Source organism: Hordeum vulgare, chromosome 1H (assembly GCF_904849725.1).
Source record: "Hordeum vulgare subsp. vulgare chromosome 1H, MorexV3_pseudomolecules_assembly, whole genome shotgun sequence".
Lineage (NCBI taxonomy): Eukaryota > Viridiplantae > Streptophyta > Magnoliopsida > Poales > Poaceae > Hordeum > Hordeum vulgare.
In genome coordinates, this window is record NC_058518.1 from 470,237,162 (window position 1) to 470,261,874 (window position 24,713).

The window sequence follows — 24,713 nt, forward strand, 5'->3', positions numbered from 1 at the left end:
ATGCCTATAGAAATAATCATTGCATAGATATCGTCACGACTCTGCACAGTTCTATCAATTGCTCGACAGTAATTTGTTCACCCACCGTCTACTTGCTTTCATGAGAGAAGCCACTAGTAAATACTACGGCCCCCGAGTCTATTCACATCCATCGTTTACATCTCCGCTTTTACTTTGCTTTGTTACTTTGTTGCTTTCAGTTCTCACTTGGCAAAAAATCTATAAGGGGTTGACAACCGCTTCATAGCGTTGGGTGCAAGCTTTTGTGTTTCTGCAGGATCTTGAGATACTCTTCCGCCGGATTGATACTTGGTTCTCAAACTGAGGGAAATACTTACCGTCGCTGTGCTACATCACCCTTTCCGCTTTGAGGGAACACCAACGCAAGGCTCCAAGGCCACGGGGGAAATCCTTTGCATACTTGCCTTGGAAGTCCCTTAAGGCGTAGCCGTAGCTGAAGGATTCCAGGTGCCGTCGACACAACTATTTCTGGCGCCGTTGCAAGGGATACACAGCAAACATCAGCCGACAACGTCAAAGGTATATATGATATACATGTTATTGATGTGTACCTTACCAGCCCTCGTAGTCTCTCCTGGGTATTTGATAGCCGTGCAGTTGCTGACATTTGTAACTCAAAACAGGAGCTATGAAATAAGCGGAGATTGGCGAAGGATAAGGTGACGATGCGCGTCGGGAATGGTTCCAAGGTCGATGTGATCGCCGTCGGCACGCTACCTCTACATCTACCTTCGGGATTAGTTTTAATCCTTAATAATTGTTATTCAGTACCAGCTTTGAGCATGAACATTGTATCTGGATCTCGTTTGATGCGAGATGTCTACTCATTTACATCCAAGAATAATGGTTGTTCTATTTATATGAGAGATGTGTTTTATGGTCATGCCCCGTTGGTCAATGGTTTATTCTTATTGAATCTCGAACGTGATGTTACACATATTCATAGTAGGAGTACCAAAAGATGTAAGGTTGATAATAATTGTCCCGCATACTTGTGGCACCGCCGCCTTGGTCATACTGGTATCAAACGCAAGAAGAAACTCCATGTAGATGGACTTTTGGAGTCTATTGATTACGAATCATTTGACACGTGCGGACCATGCCTCATGGGCAAGATGACCAAGACTCTGTTCTCCGGAACAATGGAGCGAGCAACCAACTTGTTGGAAATAATACATACGGATGCATGCGGTCCAATGAGCGTTCAGGCTCGCGGTGGCTATCGTTATGTTCTCACCCTCACTGATGACTTAAGCAGATATGGGCACGTCTACTTAATGAAACACAAGTTTGAGACCTTTGAAAGGTTCAAGGAATTTCAGAGTGAGGTAGAGAATCAACGTGACAAGAAAATAAATTTCTTACAATCTGATCGTGGAGGAGAATATTTGAGTCACGAGTTTGGCACACACTTAAGGAGATGTGGAATTGTTTTACAACTTACGTCGCCTGGGACACCTCAGCGTAACGGTGTGTGTGAACGTCATAATCACACTCTATTGGATATGGTGCGGTCTATGATGTCTCTTACTGATTTACCACTATCATTTTGGGGATATGCATTGGAGACTGCCGCATTCACTTTAAATAGGGCACCATCTAAATCCGTTGAGACGACGCTGTATGAATTATGGTTTGCGAAGAAACCTCAGCTGTCATTTCTAAAAGTTTGGGGATGCGATGCTTATGTCAAGAAACTTCAACCTGAAAAGCTCGAACCCAAGACGGAAAAGTGTGTTTTCATAGGATACCCTAAGGAAACTATTGGGTATACCTTCTATCTCAGATCCGAAGGCAAGATCTTTGTTTCCAAGAATGTATCCTTTCTAGAGAAAGAGTTTCTCTCAAAAGAAGTGATTGGGAGGAAAGTAGAACTTGATGAGGTAACTGTACCCCCTCTCGACCAGAGATAGCGCAACGTAGGAAAATGTTTCTTTGGTGCGTGCATCGACTAGAAAGGAAGTTGATGACGATGATCATGAAACTTCGGATCAAGTTATTACTGAACTTTGAAGGTCCACGAGGACACGTTCCGCACGTGAGTGGTACGGCAACCCTGTTATGGAAATAATGTTGTTAGACAACGGTGAACCTTCAAACTATGAAGAAGCAATGGCGGGCCCGGATTCCAACAAATGGCTTGAAGCCATGAAATCTGAGATAGGATCCATGTATGATAACAAAGTATGTACTTTGGTGGACTTGCCCGATGATCGGCAAGCCATAAAAAATAAATGGATATTTAAGAAAAAGACTGATGCGGATGGTAATGTGACCGCCTATAAGGCTCGTCTTGTCGTTAAGGAGTTGACTATGATGAGACTTTCTCACCCGTAGCGATGCTGAAGTCTGTCTGAATTACGTTAGCAATTGCCGCATTTTATGATAATGAGATCTCGCAAATGGACGTCAAAACGACATTCCTTAACGAATTCTTAAGGAAGAATTGTATATGATGCAGCCGGAAGATTTTGTCGATCCTAAAAATGCTCACAACGTATGCAAGCTTCAGCGCTCCATCTATGGGCTAGTGCAAGCATCTCGGAGTTGGAACATTTGTTTTGATGAGGTGATCAAAACGTTTGGGTTTGTACAGACTTATGGAGAAGCCTGTATTTACAAGAAAGTGAGTGGGAGTTTGTAGCATTTCTCATTTTATATGTGGATGACATATTGTTGATAGGAAATGATATAGAATTTTTGGAAAGCATAAAGACCTACTTGAATAAGTGTTTTTCAATGAAGGACCTTGGAGAAGTTGCTTCCATATTAGGCATCAAGATCTATAGAGATAGATCGAGACTCCTCATTGGTCTTTCACAAAGCACATACCATGACAAGATATTGAAGAAGTTCAATATGGATAAGTCCAAGAAGGGGTTCTTGCGTGTATTGCAAGGTGTGAGATTGAGCACAACTCAATGCCCGACCACGGCAGAAGATAGATAAAAGATGAGTATCGTCCCCTATGCTTCAGCCATAGGCTCTATTATGTACAAGATGCTATGTACCAGACCTGATGTGAACCTTGCCATAAGTTTGGTAGGGAGGTCCCAAAGTTATTCCGGAATGGATCACTGGATAGCGGTCAAAATATTCTTAAGTACCCCAAAAGGACTAAAGATATGTTTCTCGTTTATGGAGGTGCCGAAGAGCTCGTGGTAAAGGGTTACGTCGATGCTAGCTTCGACACAGATCCGGATGACTCCAAGTCACAAACCGAATACGTGTATATTTTGAATGGTGGGGCAGTCAGCTGGTACAGTTGCAAGCAAAGTGTCGTGGTGGCATCTACATGTGAGGCGGAGTACATAGCTACTTCAGAAGTAGCACACGAAGGAGTCTGGATGAAGGAGTTCATCACCGACCTAGGAGTGATTCCCGATGCATCGGGCCCAATGACTCTCTTTTGTGACAACACTGGGGCTATTGCTAATTGCCAAGGAGCCCAGGTTTCACAAGAATACCAAGTACATCAAGCGCCGCTTCAACTCCATTCGTGGTTACATTCAGGATGGAGATATAGATGTTTGTAAAGTATATACGGATCTGACTGTCGCAGATTACTAAACCTCTTCCACGAAAACATCACCAGCACCAGAACTCTATGGGTGTTCGATTCATCACAATGTAACTAGATTATTGACTCTAGTGCAAGTGGGAGACTATTGTAAGTATGCCCTAGCGGCAATAATAAAATGGTTATTATTATATTTCCTTGTTCATGATAATTGTCTATTGTTCATGCTATAATTGTATTAACCAGAAACCGTAATACATGTGAATATACATAGAACACACCATGTCCCTAGTGAGCCTCTAGTTGACTAGCTCGTTGATCAATAGATGGTCATGGTTTCCTGACCATGGAAATTGTATGTCGTTGATAACGGGATCACATCATTAGGAGAATGATGTGATGGACAAGACCCAATTCTAAGCATAGCACAAGATCGTGCAGTTCATTTGCTAGAGCTTTTCTAATGTCAAGTATCATTTACTTAGACCATGAGATTGTGCAACTCCCGGATACCGTAGGAATGCTTTGGGTGTATCAAACATCACAACGTAACTCGGTGGCTATAAAGGTGCACTACATGTATCTCCGAAAGTGTCTGTTGGGTTTGTACGAATCGAGACTGCTGGAATTTGTCACTCCGTATGACTGAGAGGTATCTCTAGGCCCACTCGGTAATGCATAATCATAATGAGCTCATTGTGACTAAGGAGTTAGCCACGGGATCATGTGTTGCGGAACGAGTAAATAGACTTGTCGGTAATGAGATTGAACAAGGTATAGGGATAACGATGATCGAATCTCGGGCAAGTATCATACCGATAGACAAAGGGAATTGTATACGGGATTAAGTGAATCCCCGACATCGCGGTTCATCCGATGAGATCATCATGGAACATGTGGGAGCCAATATGGGTATCCAGATCCCGCTATTGGTTATTGGCCAGAGAGGTGTCTCGATCATGTCTGCATGGTTCCTGAACCCGTACGGTCTACACATTTAAGGTTCGGTGACACTAGAGTTGTATTGGGAAATTGTATGTGGTTACCGAAAGTTGTTCGGAGTCCTAGATGAGATCCTGGACGTCACTAGTAGTTCCGGAATACTCCGGAGGTCAAGATTTATATATGGGAAGTCCAGTTTCGGTCACCGGAAAGGTTTTGGTGTTTATCGGTATTGTACCGGGACCAGCAAAATGGTACCGGGGGTCCACCGGGAGGGGCCACCTCTCCCGGAGTGCCACGTGGGACAAAAGTGGGAGAGAACCAGCTCCCTGGTGGGCTGGTGCGCACCAGCCAAGGGCCCAAGGCGCCTAGGGTTGGGAACCCTACGACGTGGGGCTGCCTCCCAGCAACTTGGGAGGCAAGCCGCCCCCTTCGCCGCCACCGCCCCCTCCTAAGACATCTAGGGTGACCGACTCCCTTTCCTCTTCCTCCTGTAAATAGAGGAGGGGTGAGAGGGCTGCGGCACACCTGAATCTCTTCCACCTGGCGCAGCCCTACCCCTCCTACACCTCCTCCTCCGTAGCGCTTGGCGAAGCCCTGGGGAGAACCACAAGATCCACCGCCACCACGCCGGCGTGTTGCCGGATCTCTCCCTCAAATTCTCCTTTCGCCTTGCTGTATCAAGAAAGAGGAGACGTCCCCAGGCTGTACATGTGTTGAACGCGGAGGCGTCGTTCGTTCGGTGCTTGGATAGGATCTTCCGCGATTTGAATCGCCACGAGTACGACTCCATCAACCATGTTCATTGCAACGCTTCCGGTTAGAGATCTTCAACGGTATGAAGATTCTCTCGTTCTCCGTCATTGCTAGCATCTCCTAGATTGATCTTGGTGATATGTAGGAAAATTTTGAATTATTACTATGTTCCCCAACACCGCAGGGGTGGATCTACCAGCACGGACTCGCTAGGCTTCTTCTTGGCGCAGACTTTCTCCTCCAGCTCCACCACAAGGGCCATGTTGTCCATTCAGGGTGTGGCCACTAGGTACAACAGCAAGCGCTCGCGAGAGTGTGGGGAGACCACGACAGGAGGGCTCATGAGGTACTTCTTGAGGTCCTCAAAGGCATCTTCAGCCTCGGGGTCCCACTTGAAGTGGCCAGACTTCTTCATGAGCATGACGAAGGGCAAGGACCGCTCGCCGAACTTGGATATGAAGCGACCGAGCTAGGCCATGTACCCCACCTACGTTGTATCTCCTTGAGGTTGCGGGGCGGCCGCATTGCCTTGATAGCCTTGTTCTTCTCAGGGTTAGCCTCATTGCGCGATGGGAGACTAGGAAACCAAGGAGCTTGCCAGAAGGGACACCGAAGACGTACTTCGCGGGGTTGATCTTAAGGTTAAACTTACGCATCTTAGTGGAAGTTTCTTTGAGGTCCTCGATGAGGGTGTGCTCCTCGCGCATTTTGATGATGATGCCGTCGACGTTTGGGCCGGCTCGCAGACTCGGGCTTTGGCAGGGCCGCATTCATCTCGCACAAGAAGCGCTTGAGGTGATGGCCAGACGGAAGGGCCTGGGCCCCTCCTAGGATGCAAGCCACCGCACGGGGCCCTTGGGATCCTGATGATGAGATGATGTATATACTTCTCGCACCTCGTTGGTTACCCCAAGTGGAAGGTTGAGATGTAGTAAGTAGCAAGTTTTCCCTTACACGGAGACTGTAAGGTTTATCGAACCAAGAGGACTCCTAGGCTCAACAAGTAGGTGTCTTCCACCCTGGTGCTAGCAGAAGACGTGAACCTGCACACACAACAAATAACTTTTTTCCAACGAGTACACAGAGGTTGTCAATCTCTCCCGCCTTTTAGTTTGCAAAGGATCAAAACACAAGCGGGAAGGTAATAGTGATTCCAACGGAAAAGTAAATGAAAGCGGTAAATGACGGAGGTGTAAACAATGATGGTGATATGGATCGGAGTCACATGATGTTCACTAGTGATATGTCTCTCCCAAAAGACGATAAATAACTATGCTTGGGTAAACAAATCACAGTTTGGAAATTGACAGAATTATGAACGCATCGCAATGCTAATTATGCTACCTGATAGTTAGAGGTTCAATAGTAATGGGCAGTACGCCAAGACAAGTAGACCGTTTATTCATCAGCATCTACTTACTAATCATCCACCTTGAGGTATCTATCCAGAACATCTCACTGGTATTAAGTTGCGAGCCCCACCCAAAGTGTAAACTCAAAGCAACGGACAACTGCATTAACGAACTATGCGTAAGGTAAACAATCCTTGCAACTGTGGTCACAAGCACCATTGTTTTCTCCCTGGTGGCAACAAGCACATCCCCTAGTCTCATGTTTCTGTCACTCAAGCTAGACATCGAGGGCCATGAACCCACAATCATGCATAATGCTCCCTCTTGAAGTTACAATCTACTACTTGGCCAAAGCAATAAATAGCAACGAAGAACATGCATGAATCACTAAGGAACATAATATAAAAGGATAATCAAATATATAACTCTTGACAATCTGAACATAATCTCATAATCCATCGGATCCCAACAAACCGAGCATAGCAATAGCAAGAGAATTAGATAGATGCCTTGATCATGTATGGCAGCTCACAAGGATTAACCATTGAAGCACAAGATTGGAGAGAAGACATCACATAGCTACTGGTCATGGACTCATGGTCCAAGGAGGACTACTCACGGCACGTCCGGGAAGCATCCATGGCGGTGGAGAAGCTCCCGGAGGACAATCCTCACTCATACAGGGTGTCGGGAAGAGGTCTCCTAACGCTCCCGATCTCGGAAGCGCTGCGGCGGCGGAACGATGGAGAAATTCGCGATTCTGGAAGTTGTGGAAGGGTTTCCTCTCGGGACTCTAAATATAGGCCAAAGAAGTGCACCGGAGGAGGTGGGGCCCACCCAGGCGGCCTCCTGGTGCGGCCTAGGGCCTGGCCAAGCGAGCACGTCGCCTGGGAGGCCCCTAATCCCCCTCTGGCCCATCTACGGTGATCCGGAAGCTTCTGTTTCGCTGATTTTTTATATATTTTTTCTCGAATTTTTCGGGCTTCGGAAAATTGGGTAAAAGCCCCTGCAAAATATACATCAGCAGACAAAAACTGGCATTGGGTGCACTGGGTTAGTAGGTTAGTCCAAATATGTGTAAAATGATAAAAAAAGTGTAGGAAAACATGTAACAATGTCACCTGAAAAGATCATGGAACAAGCAGAAATTATTGATACGTTTGGGACGTATCAGATCTGGACTGGTAGCAACGCCCCTGGTCGGAGCCGCACGGCTCCCGTGCCAAACCATGGCAAGGCCGCGGGGGAGACAACGGACTACTTGGTGGTAGCCGCCGACGCAGCCTAGTGCATGCACATCGCAGGACAACTACACGTGGCATGCCGTGCGACGCCACCCGGCTGTACCATGGCCTAGTAGAGGAGGAGAAGCGGTGCATTTGGGTCGCTCGACAGGCCACAATGAAGATGGTGAGGAGCGAGGGGGCACCTGGCCATCGCATGCGGAGGATATGAGCTTGATGACGTGCTCGAGCCAGGCATCGCGGCCGTCCCTAGCAGTGCGACAACGCAGTAGCTCCTGGGCCATGAGGAGCACTGCAAGCAGAGCAGGAGCGCTGTGACTCGCGGGCGAGGTGGCGGTGGCGGAGCGACCAAGAGATTGCTTTTACCGATGGGTCGACGGAGGAGGTCACCTGCTGCCCAACAGGCTCGGTGACGGCACGAGCGTATCGCCCTGTGGCACCTCGAGCAGTCGGTAGCGCGTGGACCCTAGCAGCAGCTCGGCCCGCAGCGCGCTCTTGGCGAGCGGTGACATCGTCCATGTTGAAGTTGACGTCGAGGTCGAAGGCAAGAAAATGAAAAGTCCCCCTACCTAGCACGCCAAATGTCAGAGTCTAGGAACTGCATCCAAGAAACTCCTCCAAGAACTAGGGTTCGAACACTTGGGGCTTTATTTGGCAACATATGAATCGATGACAACCACGATGAGGTCACGACAAGCTCTCTCACACACACATCAAACACGAAGGGGACGCACCGGCTACCCAGGTTTGGGCCATCGTGTGATGTAATACCCTACTCCTCCTTGTGTTGGATTGCTATGTAATGGAGAGCTTGTGGCTCGAGGCACTTGAGAGGTGGGGGAGAATGGTTAGATCCCCCTGCATGGATGCGGCCCTACCCCTGTTGTTGTGTCTTGGTCCTCTTCCACAAAAATATTAGCATGAAAGGGTGTCACGAGGGTGGAAATTCAAAGGGGGACAAACACCCTGGCTTATCCTCACTAAAGGTGGTTTGTGCCTGATAAAGTAGTCATCCTGACGCGTTGCTCGGCTCGGCGTTGACCTCCATCCTGGCTCGTCAATCTGTTCTGATCTTCTTGCACCAAAGAGTAAAAGCTTTGGGACTTGCTTTGGGGTGGTGGATGTTGCTGCTCCCTTATCACGAGAATGGAAACTGGCTTGGTCACGCCCTGTTGTCCTTATCGTGATAGCGAGACGTCATCCACGTGACCTTCATCCCGGCATTGTATGACATGCTTCTCAAGGTGGCCTTGCGAGGGGAGCCTCGTAAGCTATTTAGGGTTTTCATAAACTACACGATCTGTAGTCATTGGTATTACAAACCGTTGGAATATTGAGGTTTTAAAGAAAGATTGCTTCCAAACATAGCCTAAGTAAGTAGGCAAGTAATTCACACCATATCCACTTATGTGTAATGTAATTTATTGAAGTTCTTCAATGTAATTTTCCATGATTTCATCAATTTAACCAACTACAAGTTTATACCATCTATTCTATTTGGCATGTGAAAGATGACTATAATTTAGGAAGTTTTTCTTAGGTTATTAGAAACACTTTTGTTCATCTTCCCTTTCATGAGGCTCTTTATTTATCCCATAGGCCACACCAGTAATGGAGTGGCAAATATTGTGCTAGTTAATAACTACATTCCTTCTTTCTTATGAAGATAACTTAGGATTGATACCTGGTATAATAAAAGCACACCAATAGATGAGATTCTGGTAGAACATACAGCAAATTCAAGTCTCCTTCTTTTTTCTTTAGTGTCATTTGTATGGATGTATTTTTAATGTCTAATATTCATTGTGTATTTCATCCTTGCATACCTATATTTGTAAATTTAGGATCATCTTCTTATGTTGTACATTGTTACTCCATCAAAACTAATTTGCTATAAGGTGCATTTAAAACTCATGCTACCTTTATGTTATGGGGATGGAATTGATCATTATATTTCAAAACCATTGAATATCTACCATACCAATATATGGAAAGCATCTAGGTCACTTATCGCTTGGTTTACCTTACGGACAATAAACCCCACGTATACTATCACATCGAATATGGATGGCTACAAGAAGCCTGTTCTCGCCGTCTCTACCTCAGTATTTCAAGTGTCTATGCTTTTTGTTATGGCACTACTACACAATTGATAATAGGAGGTATTCGTAACAAAACCACACTAGAGGCAGGTTTTGCACGACTACTTGCAACAACCGTCGCATATATACCCCTATTAGAGACGATTTTCAAATTATGGCAGTACTAAATTTGAATAACGTAGTAAAATAATGATCATATATTTTTGTCAAGGTAGGAGCCCCAAAATGAAACATAATTATTGAATAAAGGAAATGATAATAGAAAAATAAAAAGGAAAGAGTTAAACCGAAAACCTACTTGGATCTATTTCGGCCCAACCCCATTTATGGCTAACATATGTGATGATCTCTCTCTCTTTCTTTGAGAGCAAACCAATCATCTATTTTACACCTCCTGTGTGACACAAAAAAATGGGATGGAACCCTCTACCCATTCTTTCGTCTTTATCAATGCGATGCGCCACATACCGCATGGCTCCAAAATTTCCAAACCTCTCTGTTGCCATGTTTTGTCGCCATTGACCACGTTATTGTGCCACTGCATGATCCTAACTCTCCATCCCAATGCCATGTAGACAATATTGTCATTCATTTCTATTTTTGTCAAGAATCACCTATAGATAAGCCGCCCTCGCTCTTACCCTTGCTTATTTTTCTCACCCATCATGCTCTCACACCCTAACTTTTCCACAATGCACACCTCGCTCTTCCTTTCCATCTTATGGTGTGAGGCTGATTAACCTATTGTTTCTGAGAACCACTATGACATTCAGTTCACAGATTGGCACCCATACCAAAATCAAGAGAAAAACAATTGTCTTTTGGGCAAATAAAGCTGGAAGGAAGAAACGTTATTTTATTTCTATTTAAGAACTACTTGAACTTTTCAGTCTGGTTTGTTAGCGTCGTCCGTTCCCACCCGAGTATGGGAGGTAGTTTCCACTAGCTTTTCTGCCTAATTCACCTCATTGTTAGGGTCTCACTTACGACCTCCAAACCATTCCTCCATAGAGCTTCTGCCTTTTCACGAACTCTGTTAAGCTTCGTCTCGTTCTCTTTACTCTCCTTCGGTAAGAATGCCCATGAGCAGGTTCTCTCAATATTTTCCTATGGCACTCTTGTTTGTCCATATGTTTTTTTCATGGTAACTTTTGATATCTTAATAATTTTTTGGTGAATATAAAAATGTATGAATCTAGACTATAAATCAACTAGATAGTTTATAGGGTGAAAGATTGCCTAATTTGTTGGTAACTAAAAGGGAATTCTAGAGTGTATGAAATGTGTACCATCAAAGTTTTTGGACTAGAGGGGGTGAATAGGAGATTTAATTTTTCTTCAGGAAATGCATATCTCTCAACGTAGCACAATGAAAAATATAAATAGAGGAAATTTTGCATTGAAGATAAAACATTGAAGGTAATAACTGAGAGGAAAACTAAGATAAGGTACTACAAGATAGTCATCACATCTGAATCTAGAAGGATAACTTATTGGCACTAAATAAAGAACGTGTGAACATAGAGGCATATCACATTCAGTATAGCTGGATGGAAAACAAAGAGGAACGTACTTGATGAAATGATCAATAGACTGAACAATCAGAACACCGAAGAAACACAATGATGGATAACACAACATAATATAAATACTGAAACTAGTATAGAAATGACAAAAAACCAGTGTTGCTCTGTGGCGACAAGTTATTTGTTCTACCAGTTCATTCTTCTGCAAAAGTGCTACGCCTGGTTGGAGGGACTCCTTAATGCAAGTTCCCCGAACTCGAGTGAATTCACTCATGGCAGACTCTTCAAGGCAATCTCCAAACCTTCACGGCCTTTTTCTTTAGCAGACCACAATTACTCTTGGTTGTTCAGACCGATACCTATCCATGCAGAGAGTGTGCAGCTCTCAAGAGTAATAGGCATAAGATAATCTCAACTTAATTCTATGTGATACTCAACCAGTAACAAAGTTTGGGCTCATGGGGTTTCTCTTGATGAAAATCTAGGAAATGGGTGCTCATATAAACTCTTTGTAATTTCAAATAGAGCAACACGCCAACGATGATTAGAGAGGGTGGATACTTATAGCCTGATCAATCCCGAGGGTGAAATGACTAATAGGATCTTGCCACCACTCAATGGTTGAACGACATGTGTCCAACGGTCGGATTTCAAACTCATGCATCAACTTTAACAAGTAAGGCTGACTCCACTACCTTGCGTTTTCTATCGATTCCCAGAAGAACTTTGTCTCTGGATTACAAGTCAAATCTCATGACACGTGAAGATTTCTCTTGCCTTCACTCGAGAGAATAGGTTTATGATTAATCATCAACACAGATCTAAATCTTGAGGACCCCCCTAATAGTATGGTTTCCCTATGACTCAAATGAAAGAAATGAAACTACGATAAATAACTATGGGTTTTTGTCGTCTTCATTTTATTTGTTGTAGTCATTTTTTTTCTCGAATAGCACACCGAACCAATTGCTTTGCTCTGTAATTTTTCATGGGTCGTCTTTGACATGTAATTTCCTCTATAGCTTAAGAATTCTTCTCTGCTACACAAACAATCATCGTAGGGGTTTATAGTAACTCCTCAATACTCTAGGGACCATTTTACTCTGTGTGCAATAGAAAACACATTAGTCCCTCGATTGTTTTGTCCAACAATCTCCAAAACACACAAGGGCACTAGATTGCACTAAAATATGTCAATTGGTAGTTTGTCGTCAAATCCTCACCTCTACTCTTGCTTTCTAGCGGTGGCAGTTTGTTTGTAAAATTGTACTTATTATTCTTTGGGGGATCAATAGTCAAGCATCAACACATGCTTGCTTTGTGCTTTAAATAAAAGTCATACAATTCATAAAACACAAGTTCACCGAACTAAAACCCATGGTGGTTGTACTGTTGTATGTATGTACATTAATCGTCCATACAAAAAACTAGATTAAGCTTTTTTGCAAAAAATAAAATAAAGTAACTTTCCTAAACTATGTACCCATTTCAAAAATATTAGCTTGGTTTCCCTCAGGTCACTTCAAACCAACATTGTCATCTTGAAACAAGGTCACTCCGCTAAGACTTGTCTATTGACGGGATAAAAGTCGTATGAACCGAAAAATATTTATGGATGTATAGCACTATTGGATTTATTGGGCCAAATCTACTCATAAAATTGATGATTGGGCTGCTACCATTGTACTCTCTATGAATGTATTGGTTGATATGTACGAGTTGGGCTCCCATAAATAAGGCCCCTAGGGATGGTAACCTCTTTTCGAAATCTCCCTTTTTTATGTACGAATGTATTGTTCGATATGTATGATTGGCCCTTATATCCCTTCCTTTTGATCGATCCTTGAGTAGGGATGGTAACATATCCTTGACGGGATTTGCTTCTTCAGAAACGGGTTTGACAGAAGACTTTCATACGGGGTTGCTGGCCCGACATGATTGCACATAGGGGTAGATAGACATATAGGTAGTAGATAGAGAGAGATAGATATATATAGAGAGATAGGGAGAGAAGTCCATCATTCCCTGGTGCTATGTGAGTGTCGCAACCCTATGATATAGAATGAAGATGTTTTTTTATTACGAATCTCATTTATATATGTCATGTGGGAAGGTTCGAAGGAGACTAACCTTCATGTTTTCCATCATAATGCATTGTAGGTTTCCGAGATTATTGATCATTGTCACTAAGGGGGATATAGATTATCGAACCCTTGCTTTCTCAAATGATCCAAGAGTGGTGTTCTAGAATGGTCTCAGTGGCCTAAGTACACGTGTACACACTTTTGTAAGATGGCAACCTTAGGGACTTTTTGGGCCTTGCACATAAACTTTTGATGGAGTGCTATCTCTTCAAAATGTAGCGTGTATATATCTTGTCAGTATAAAGTATATATGTTTTCATCATAAAGGCATTGCAGTTCTCCCCGGTGGTCGATCACTCTCATTAAGGAGGGTATTGCAAATCCAACTCTTGCTTTCTAACATTGTCCAAGAGTGATGTTCTAGAATGGGACCGACGACAACATGTACACGTGTGCACCGTTTTGTGAGATTGCCTCTTTGGGCACTTTTGGCTCCCTTATACATAAACTTTTGATGGCGTACTATGTGTGCAAAATGCAAAGTATATCTTTCTTGCCTAAAAATAAAATTAGCTTTGCGTGAAGGGAGAGAGGTTCACATGCGTTCTTCGTTTGGATGCATGGATATGGATCAAGAAAGTAAATGAGGCTTATAAAGGAAGATAGAGGGTCATAGCATTACGAGACTTTTATGGTCGTTAGGTTGGTCATATGCTCGAGGGGGTACACTTAGAAAAAAGTTTGCCCTGTAATGAGGGGGAAAAGGAGAGTGTATGGTAAATTAGTTAGTGTACCTCCTGCAAGAGTGTGGCTAGATGGTTTGAGAATACTCATGTCCCCTTTGATCCGCGAGATAAAAAAGTGAATATAAAGCTATTTTTAAAGGGGGAACACCAACCTCCGCATCACCATATGCACACAACCATCTTTATCGAACGAAAACAAATAGGTCCAAAAAGGTTATAAACATTATAAAAACTAAAAAATCATGGTCTGTTTAATCATACAAGAACCAAAAAAACGAGAATAATTCCTGAAATAAAAATAAAAATACAAGAATAAATAATAGGTGGTGTACAGTTGCATTACAGAAAACAAAAACATTCTTGAAGAAATTGGGATTTACCATAGTTTTCATATACACAAAGCAAGTGATTTCTGTGATAGTATCTTGATTTCCCTCAGCTCACTTCAAACCAACCTTGTTTTGTTGAAACAAGCCCACTCCGCTAAGATTTGTGTATTGACGGTTCAAAAGTCGTATGTACCCAAAAATCTTTATGGATGTAGAGCACTATTTGATTTATTGGGCCAAATCTATTCATAAAATTGTTGATTGGGCTGCTACCATTGTACTCTCTATGAATGTATTGGTTGATATGTACGACTTGGGCTCCCATAAATAAGGCCCCCCTAGGGATGGTAACCTATTTTCGAAATCTCTCTTTTTATGTATTAATGTATTGTCCGATATGTATGATTGGCCCTTGTCTCCCTTTTGACGAATCCTTGAGTAGGGATGGTAACATATCCTTGACGAGATTTGCTCCCTCAGAAACGGGTTTGACAGAATACTTTCATATGGGGTTGGTGGCCCAACATGATTGCGCATGGAGATAGATACATATATATATATATAGAGAGAGAGAGAGAGATAGGGAGAGAAGTCCATCATTTCCCGGTGCTATGTGAGTGTCGCAACCCTATGATATAGATTGAAGATGATTTTTTATTATGAATCTCATTTTTATATGTCACATGGGAAGGTTCGAAGGAGAGTAACCTTCATGTTTTCCATCATAATGCATTGCAGTTTTGTGCGGTTATCAATCATCGTCACTAAGGGGGTATAGATTATCGAACCCTTGCTTTCTCAAATGATCCAAGAGTGGTGTTCTAGAATGGCCTCAGTAGCCTAAGTACACGTGTACACACTTTTGTAAGATTGCATCCTTAGGTACTTTTTGGTCCTTGGACATAAATTTTTGATGGAGTACTATCTCTTCAAAATGTAGAGTTTATATATCTTGTCAATGTAAAGTATATATGTTTTCATCATAAAGGCATTGTAGTTTTCCACGATGGTCGATCACTCTCATTAAGGAGGGTATTGCAAATCGAACTCTCGCGTTCTAACATTATCCGAGAGTGCTGTTCTAGAATGGGACCGGGGCTAATAAGTACATGTGTGCACTCTTTTGTGAGATTGCCTCTTTGGGCTCTTTTGGATCCCTTATACATAAAATTATCATGGCATACTATGTCTGCAAAATGCAAAGTATATCTTTCTTGCATAAAAATAAAATTAGCTTTGCGTGAAGGGAGAGAGGTTCACATGTATTCCTCGTTTGGATGCATGGATATGGATCAAGAAAGTAAATAAGGATTATAAAGGAAGATAGAGGGTGAGAGCACTACGAGACTTTTAGGGTCGTTAGGTTGGTCATATGCGCGAGGTGGTACACTTAGGAAAAAGTTTGTCGTGTAATGAGGGGGAAAAGGAGAGTGTGTGGTAAGTTAGTTAGTGTACCTGCTGCAAGAGTGCAGCTAGATGGCTTGAGAATACTCATGTCCCCTTTGATCTGCGAGACAAAAAAAGTGAATATAAAGCTATTTATAAAAGGGGGAACACCAACCTCCGCATCACCATGATGCACACAACCTTCTTTATCGAACAAAAACAAATAGGCCCAAAAAGGTTATAAACGCTATAAAAAAAGAAAAATCATGGCCTGTTTAATCATACAAGAACCATAAATTGAGAATAGTTCCCTGAAAGAAAAATAAAAATACAAGAATAAATAATAAATGGTGTATGGTTGAATAAGAGAAAACAAAGACATTCTTGAAGAAATAGGGATTTACCATAGTTTTCATATACACAAAGGAAGTGATTTCTGTGATAGGTACTTGGTTTCCCTCAGCTCACTTCAAACCAACCTTGTCTTCTTCAAACAAGCCCACTCCGCTAAGGTTTGTCTATTGACGGGTCAAAAGTCGTATGTAGCAAAAAATCTTTATGGATGTAGAGCACTATTGGATTTATTGGGCCAAATCTATTCATAAAATTGATGATTGGGCTACTACCGTTGTACTGTCTATGAATGTATTGGCTGATATGTACAAGTTGGGCTCCCATCAATAAGGCCCCCTAGGGATGGTAACCTCTTTTCGAAATCTCTCTTTTTATGTATGAATGTATTTTTTGATATGAGTTGGGTTCCCATCAACAAGGCCCCCTAGGGATGGTAACCTCTTTTCGAAATCTCTCTTTTTATGTATGAATGTATTTTTCGATATGTATCATTGCCCTTATCTCCCTTTTTTTGACATGTCCTTGAGTAGGGATGGTAACATATCCTTGACGGGATTTGCTCCTTCAGAAACAGGTTTGATAGAAGACCTTCATATGGGATTGGTGGCCCAACATGATTGCGCATAGAGATAGATAGACATATAGATAGTAGATAGAGATATATATATATAGAGAGAGAGAGATAGGGAGAGAAGTCCATCATTTCCCAGTGATATGTGAGTGTCGCAACCCTATGATATAGAATGAAGATGTTTTTTATTTATGAAGCTCATTTATATATGTCATGTGGGAAGGTTCAAAGGAGAGTAACCTTCATGATTTCCAACATTATGCATTGCAGTTTTCCGCGGTGATCGCTCATTGTCACTAAGGGGGATATCGATTATGGAACCCTTGTTTTCTCAAATGATCCAAGAGTGGTGTTCTAGAATGGCCTCAGTGGCCTAAGTACACGTGTACACACTGCTGTGAGATTGCCAACCGAGGGACTTTTTGGTCCTTGTACATAAGCTTTTAATGGAGTACTATCTCTACAAAATGTAGAGTGTATATATCTTGTCAATGTAAAGTATATATGTTTTCATCATAAATGCATTGCAGTTTTCCATGGTGGTCGGTCACTCTCATTAAGGAGGGTATTGCAAATCGAACACTTGCTCTCTAACATTGTCCGAGAGTGATGTTCTAGAATGGGACCGGGGGCAACATGTACATGTGTGCACCCTTTTGTGAGATTGCTTCTTTGGGCACTTTTGGATCCCTTATACATAAACTTTTGATGGCGTACTATGTCTGCAAAATGCAGACTATATCTTTCTTGCCTAAAAATAAAATTAGCTTTGCGTGAAGGGTGAGAGGTTCACATATATTCTTTGTTTGGATGCATGGATCTGGATCAAGAAAGTAAATGAGGCTTATAAAGGATGATAGAGGGTGAGAGTACTACGAGGCTTTTAGGGTCGTTAGGTTGGTCATATGCGCGAGGGGGTACAATTAGGAAAAAGTTTGTCGTATAATGAGGGGGAAAAGGAGAGTGTGTGGTAAGTTAGTTAGTGTACGTGCTGCAAGAGTGCGGCTAGATGGTTTGAGAATACTCATGTCCCCTTTGATCCGCGAGACAAAAAAAGTGAATATAAAGCTTTTTTTAGAAGGGGAACACCAACCTCCGCATCACCATGATACAGACAACCATCTTTATCGAACGAAAACAAATAGGTCCAAAAAGGTTATAAACGTTATAAAAAGTGAAAATCATGGCTTGTTTAATCATACAAGAACAAAAGAAATGAGAATGAAAAATACAAGAATAAATAATAGATGTTGTATGGTTGCATAACAGAAAACAAAAACATTCTTGAAGAAATAGGGATTTACCATAGTTTTCATATACACAAAGGAAGTGCTTTCTGTGAAAATAGTGCCAATAAAAAAATTCCTTTCAAACTGATGTAAAGTACTCAATGCAGATGGACAATCTACATTTTTATCCAACAACTAAGCAAGTTTATAGAGAAAATTCATGAGGAACATTATCCACAAAATAATCTACGAAAAGCAGAGATGCACTAGAATAACTGCAATTCTTCGTTGGTGCAAATAGAAGGTTGTTGTTTATGAAAGGGAGAACTATATTGAGTGAAGAGAGCTTTGTGCATTTATACACAATCAATTGACAATTAAGTGCTTCCATGTAATCGTGAAATCAATAACCATATGAGTTGACACAAGTCAACCAAGTACTCGACGCTCCACTCTCTGCCCTGGTCCATATGAATTATATTGTATAGTACCAAATAAGTTACTACCGAGAACCAGGAGTAAACGCAAACTCTTATGTAGGAGTATTTCTTTACTCGTCTCTTTGAACTATGTGATGATGAGACATAAACTGTTTCTTCTTTGAGCTATGCGATCCATAAACGTTCCTCTCGGTTGCGAAAAAACTTGTGTGAAAAAAACTAGTTACACTTCACACTTGTGTGTGAAAAAACATGCCAAGCTTTTTTATCTTTTTGAACTTGACTGTGAAAAATCTTGTTACACTCCTTTGATCACCGTGTTAGCGGCAAAATGAAAAAAAATAAAACATTTTGGCGGCAGGGTATACGTATACGCGTGTACAGGCATACAGCAATACGGTGCCACATTTGGCTCGAAAAAAAAAGAAACGAATGCGGTGCCACGCCACGGCCGTCACGCCCAAAACGTGTGCGCGGGCTGGGCACACAGAGAATCATGCCCGCCCCCCTCGCTCCAAATCTTTATAAGGCGCCCGTCGTTGCCTCGACGAGATCATCAGAAAACGCGAGCCAAAAGCCATCGCAAAGCAAGGTAGAAACGGCAAGCTGTTGAGCGGCATGGCTTTCTACCGCGGCAGCGGCATGGGCATGGGCATGGGCATGGGCATGGGTGGCGGCCCTTCGGCGTCGTGGGCGCCGGCGCCGGCGCCGCCGCCGGTCAGCAGGCCGTGGACCAAGGCGGAGGACAAGGTGTTCGAGAGCGCGCTGGTGGCGGTCCCGGAGCACGTGCCCAACCGGTGGGCGTTCGTGGCGGCGCAGCTGCCGGGGCGCACGCCGCAGGAGGCCTGGGAGCACTACCAGGCGCTGGTGGCCGACATCGACCTCATCGAGCGCGGCCTGGTGGAGGCTCCGGACTCGTGGGACGACGACGACGACGCCACCGGCAGCGTCGTCGGGGCGGGGCGCGGCCGGCCCCGCGGCTCGGGCGGCGAGGAGCGCCGCAAGGGCGTGCCCTGGACCGAGGAGGAGCACAGGTACGATACGGTGACAGTCGACCCCCCGCCGTCAAAATCTCAACTCCCTTCCTTCCCTCCCTCCCTCCCTGGACCGCGTTCGTTTTCTTGTCCTTTTCCCTTCCCCTGTTATTCGTCGGTGCGTTCTTCGAGGTCCCAGATACTTCTCCGGATCGTTCCACGTCGGATCATTCCGCTGGCCCACCGTTCCACGTCGGAGTACTTGCCAACTATGCACCCCTAAAGGAAAAACTTACCAATTTTATGCGATCTGGCGCTGACCTTTTTCTCCGGTGGTTCTGGTGCGTAGGATGTTCCTGGAGGGGCTGGAGAAGTACGGGCGCGGGGACTGGAGGAACATCTCGCGGTGGTCGGTGAAGACGCGGACGCCGACGCAGGTGGCCAGCCACGCCCAGAAGTACTTCATCCGCCAGGCCAACGCCGCCAGCCGCGGCGACAGCAAGCGCAAGAGCATCCACGACATCACCAACGCGTGATGCGCCATCCGTCGTGGGCAAGAAATCAAGAATCCGGTCCGGCCAGAGCCGCCGCCCGTCGTCGCCGCCGTCTGCTCTCTCTCTCTCTCGGCGGTCCGTGCAAATGTAGGGGAAAGGCGTAGCTCGGCTGGAACCTGCGATTCGGAACCAGTAATCTAGCAGTCGTATCGTATGGTCGAATAAATCGTGTCCTCTGTCGCGTGTGACATGTTAAGGAAGAAACAGAGTCGGTCAGTTCCGGAAAGGGTTATAGCAATCCACCGCATGGGTTTTTACTGCTTTCCTTGTTTAGTAAACTGGACCGGGTTGATGATAGTGGCATGGCTTTTCACAGCCCGTTCTCATCCTATATACTCCAGTACTACTGTATATCAATCAAAAAATGTTACCCAATATTGTACAACATCTGTCCCGGTGACAAGTGTCCTTTATCGGCTTCTTTTGTCGCGTTCTTCGTCCTGTCGAGTCACCCGTGCGTGTCTCGGGCGATGTGCACGCCGTGCAGTCCAGCATGTGTTGAAAGCGGCTTGACGGCGGCGATGCAGATCAGAGTGCCTGGGCTCGCGTGACTATACAAATATACAATACAGGCTTGAGCGGCACGTGGTGAACTACGAGCTGCGAAAACAATAATCCGTAGACTCCTCTAATCGGGCGCACTGTCGTCAGCGTCCAAGTCCAGTTCACCTAGCCTCGGTGCTGTCACTTGTCACCTAATTAGGCAACGGTGCAGGTGCACGTAATTGCTCCTTCTGGCAAGTTCCGTGATGGAAACCATGTATGCCTAGAGGAGAGAATATCACATGACAACCAGGTGGAAACGATATTTTGAAATCTTGAAAAAAATACTGGTAGTTAAGAATATGACATTCTATTAGCATGTGAAATTTTCAAGTTCAAATACATTACCATTTACGAGGTAGGAAAAAAACTAATTTTTTAAATAATACATTTTTTTAGTTAATTTGAAAAAAATACACAGGTTTAAGTATTTTTAATAATATTACAACGTCGGTGTTAAGAAAGCCGACTGGTTTCAGTTGGCGCGCGGAGGCCGATAGGACCTAGTCGGTCGTGAGGAAGTCGATTGGATCTAGTCGGTCACGTGTAGGCCGACAAGTGCCCACCTCGAATCGGCTACGGTGAAGCCGACAGGCCCAGTCGGTCTCGACGAGGCAGATAAGAGGTTGTGAAAGCCCGGCCGTGCCACGCCCCTTCTTCCTCCTATCTTCTTCTTCTTTCTTTCGGCCTTCCATGTGCCCTCTTCCATGCACCGATTTTGCTACAAAATTTGAACCGATTTATTCCCCATTTTCCATCGTGGTTGGATTCTAGAGGGTTAGAGGAGGCAAGGGAACCCTCGATCTCGTGATGGGATAGCTCGTGGTGGTGGTGTTGACCATTTTGGTGGTGGTGGTGGAGGTGGTGTAAATGGAGGTGGTGGTGGTGGAGGCTGTTGCAATCGTCGGTCCTCTCTCAGCGTTCGTCGTTCTTCCCCGTCGTTCGTTGTTTCTTCGCACACTTAAAGGGTAAGATTCAGCGTCCGTTTACGTCGTATTTAGTTGTGCGAATATATGTAGTTGCTTTGGTAATACATGTAGATGTCAAATAATTAGGTGTGTGAATATTTTTAGTATTTTCGGTAGCTTTGTCCTTCTGCTTAATATCTGTCCATGTTGAATAATTTTTTAGGTCAGCAGAGATGTCTGATGTAATGAAGTTAAGTTTTCACTACGGTCCTGGTACTGTCCAAACAAATGAGATGGAAGCTGATGTGAGTGAATTTCAGTACATTGGGGTGCTAGTGAATTCCCGTGAAACATGGTCTGTTAGTCAGTTGACGGAATGGCTAGCCGGATGTTTAGGGTTTAATACTGAAACACACACTGTCGGTGTTCATGCATTATGGACCAGATAGAGTTCAAATATTTACCTTTATTTAAAGCATATAGAGCGGGACTCTCAATGGGTGCGCTGGTTACAAGCTTGCGAGAGTAGGGGATGTAATCTTGTCGCCTTACTGCTCCCCGTAGTGAAGCTGGTTAGTGCACCTGAAGCCGAATGTAGTTACGATTATGGCCAGAGTAGTGAAGGGATGCATGATTCAATGCCAAATTATGCGTCCCATGCTGGAGATGATGTTTACGAAGCAGGGCAGAGGAGTCAGGCAGAAGGAGGAAATGCAGATGATTATGCCAGTGGCAAGGCGGACGCTGACAAGATAGATGGGCACATGCAAAACGAGATGGAGGATGAAGATAGAGATGGTGATATTGTCGATGATTCCGCTGAGTCGGACGAAGAAAAAAACGCACATGAAGTGCCTATTCCTGCATCTTGGAACCAGGACTACTAATCTGCAATGAACGTGAACGATGGCCATGATTCTACGTGGCAGTATTGTTGTGGAACGTCGCATGGGAAACAAAAAAAATTCTACGCGCACGAAGACCTATCATGGTGATGTCCATCTACGAGAGGGGATGAGCGATCTACGTACCCTTGTAGACCGTACAGCAGAAGCGTTAGAGAACGCGGTTGATGTAGTGGAACGTCCTCACGACCCTCGATCCGCCCCGCGAACAATCCCGCGATCAGTCCCACGATCTAGTACCGAACGGACGGCACCTCCGCGTTCAGCACACGTACAGCTCGACGATGATCTCGGCCTTCTTGATCCAGCAAGAGAGATGGAGAGGTAGAAGAGTTCTCCGGCAGCGTGACGGCGCTCCGGAGGTTGGTGATGATCTTGTCTCAGCAGGGCTCCGCCCGAGCTCCGCAGAAACGCGATCTAGAGGAAACACTATGGAGGTATGTGGTCGGGCGGCCGTGGGGACGTCGTCTCAAATCAGCCCTAATTGCTCCATATATATAGGAGGAGGGAGGGGGGGCCTTGCCTTGGGGTCCATGGACCCCCAAGGAGTCGGCCGAGCCAAGGGGGAGGACTCTCCCCCCCAAACCGAGTTGGACTAGGTTTCGTGGGAGGGAGTCCTCCTCCCTTCCCACCTCCTCCCCCTTTTTTTTCTTTTCCTTTGATTTCTTATCCTTGGCGCATAGGCCCCTTTGGGGCTGTCCCACCAGCCCACTAAGGGCTGGTGTGTCTCCCCAAAGCCTATGGGCTTCCCCGGGGTGGGTTGCCCCCCCCCGGTGAACTCCCGGAACCCATTCGTCATTCCCGGTACATTCCCGGTAACTCCGAAAACCTTCCGGTAATCAAATGAGGTCATCCTATATATCAATCTTTGTTTCCGGACCATTCCGGAAACCCTCGTGACGTCCGTGATCTCATCCGGGACTCCTAACAACATTCGGTAACCAACCATATAACTCAAATACGCATAAAACAACGTCGAACCTTAAGTGTGCAGACCCTGCGGGTTCGAGAACTATGCAGACATGACCCGAGAGACTCCTCGGTCAATATCCAATAGCGGGACCTGGATGCCCATATTGGATCCTACATATTCTACGAAGATCTTATCGTTTGAACCTCAGTGCCAAGGATTCGTATAATCCCGTATGTCATTCCCTTTGTCCTTCGGTATGTTACTTGCCCGAGATTCGATCGTCAGTATCCGCATACCTATTTCAATCTTGTTTACCGACAAGTCTCTTTACTCGTTCCGTAATACAAGATCCCGCAACTTACACTAAGTTACATTGCTTGCAAGGCTTGTGTGTGATGTTGTATTACCGAGTGGGCCCCGAGATACCTCTCCGTCACACGGAGTGACAAATCCCAGTCTTGATCCATACCAACTCAACCAACACCTTCGGAGATACCTGTAGAGCATCTTTATAGTCACCCAGTTACGTTGCGACGTTTGATACACACAAAGCATTCCTCCGGTGTCAGTGAGTTATATGATCTCATGGTCATAGGAATAAATACTTGACACGCAGAAAACAGTAGCAACAAAATGACACGATCAACATGCTACGTCTATTAGTCTGGGTCTAGTCCATCACGTGATTCTCCCAATGACGTGATCCAGTTATCAAGCAACAACACCTTGTTCATAATCAGAAGACACTGACTATCATCGATCAACTGGCTAGCCAACTAGAGGCATGCTAGGGACGGTGTTTTGTCTATGTATCCACACATGTAAATGAGTCTTCATTCAATACAATTATAGCATGGATAATAAACTATTATCTTGATACTGGAATTATAATAATAACTTCATTTATCATTGCCTCTAGGGCATAATTCCAACAAGTATCACTAGAACAAGATTACGAGAGGTGCCTTGTATCAAACAAACAAGGTCTGACGGATGCAATCATTGATTGGGCAATGTCCATGCAAAGAGTTTTTGTAGCTGATGTGTCAAGTCTTAAATACTTGACAATGGTATGCAGAAACCGGGGTTGTCCCGCGAGGGTGCTGTTGGGGAACGTCACACGGGAAACAAAAATTTTCCTACGCGCACGAAGACCTATCATGGTGATGTTCATCTACGAGAGGGGATTTCCGATCTATGTAGCCTTGTAGATCGCACAGACGGAAGCGTTAAGAAACGCGGTTGATGTAGTGGAACGTCCTCACGTCCCTCAATCCGCCCCGTGAACCGTCCCACGAACCGCCCCACGATCCG

The 24,713-nt window shown here is 44.4% G+C and overlaps 1 protein-coding gene across 1 annotated transcript; it reads left to right on the top strand.

Annotated features, from left to right (window-relative positions):
• Positions 1-19,143: 19,143 nt before the first annotated feature.
• LOC123415435 (transcription factor DIVARICATA-like) lies at positions 19,144-20,519 on the top strand. Its single transcript, XM_045106734.1, has 2 exons — positions 19,144-19,636; positions 19,926-20,519. Exons 1-2 carry the CDS (start codon positions 19,221-19,223, stop codon positions 20,110-20,112), a joined length of 603 nt encoding a protein of 200 aa, XP_044962669.1. The 5' UTR covers positions 19,144-19,220; the 3' UTR covers positions 20,113-20,519.
• Positions 20,520-24,713: the final 4,194 nt, after the last annotated feature.

Bases quoted from the DNA above. Each gene is read 5' to 3' on its own strand.
- LOC123415435 (XM_045106734.1), top strand. From the start codon at position 19,221: ATGGCTTTCTACCGCGGCAGCGGCATGGGCATGGGCATGGGCATGGGC. The intron at 19,637-19,925 runs GTACGATACGGT...TCTGGTGCGTAG, and splicing joins TGGACCGAGGAGGAGCACAG to GATGTTCCTGGAGGGGCTGG.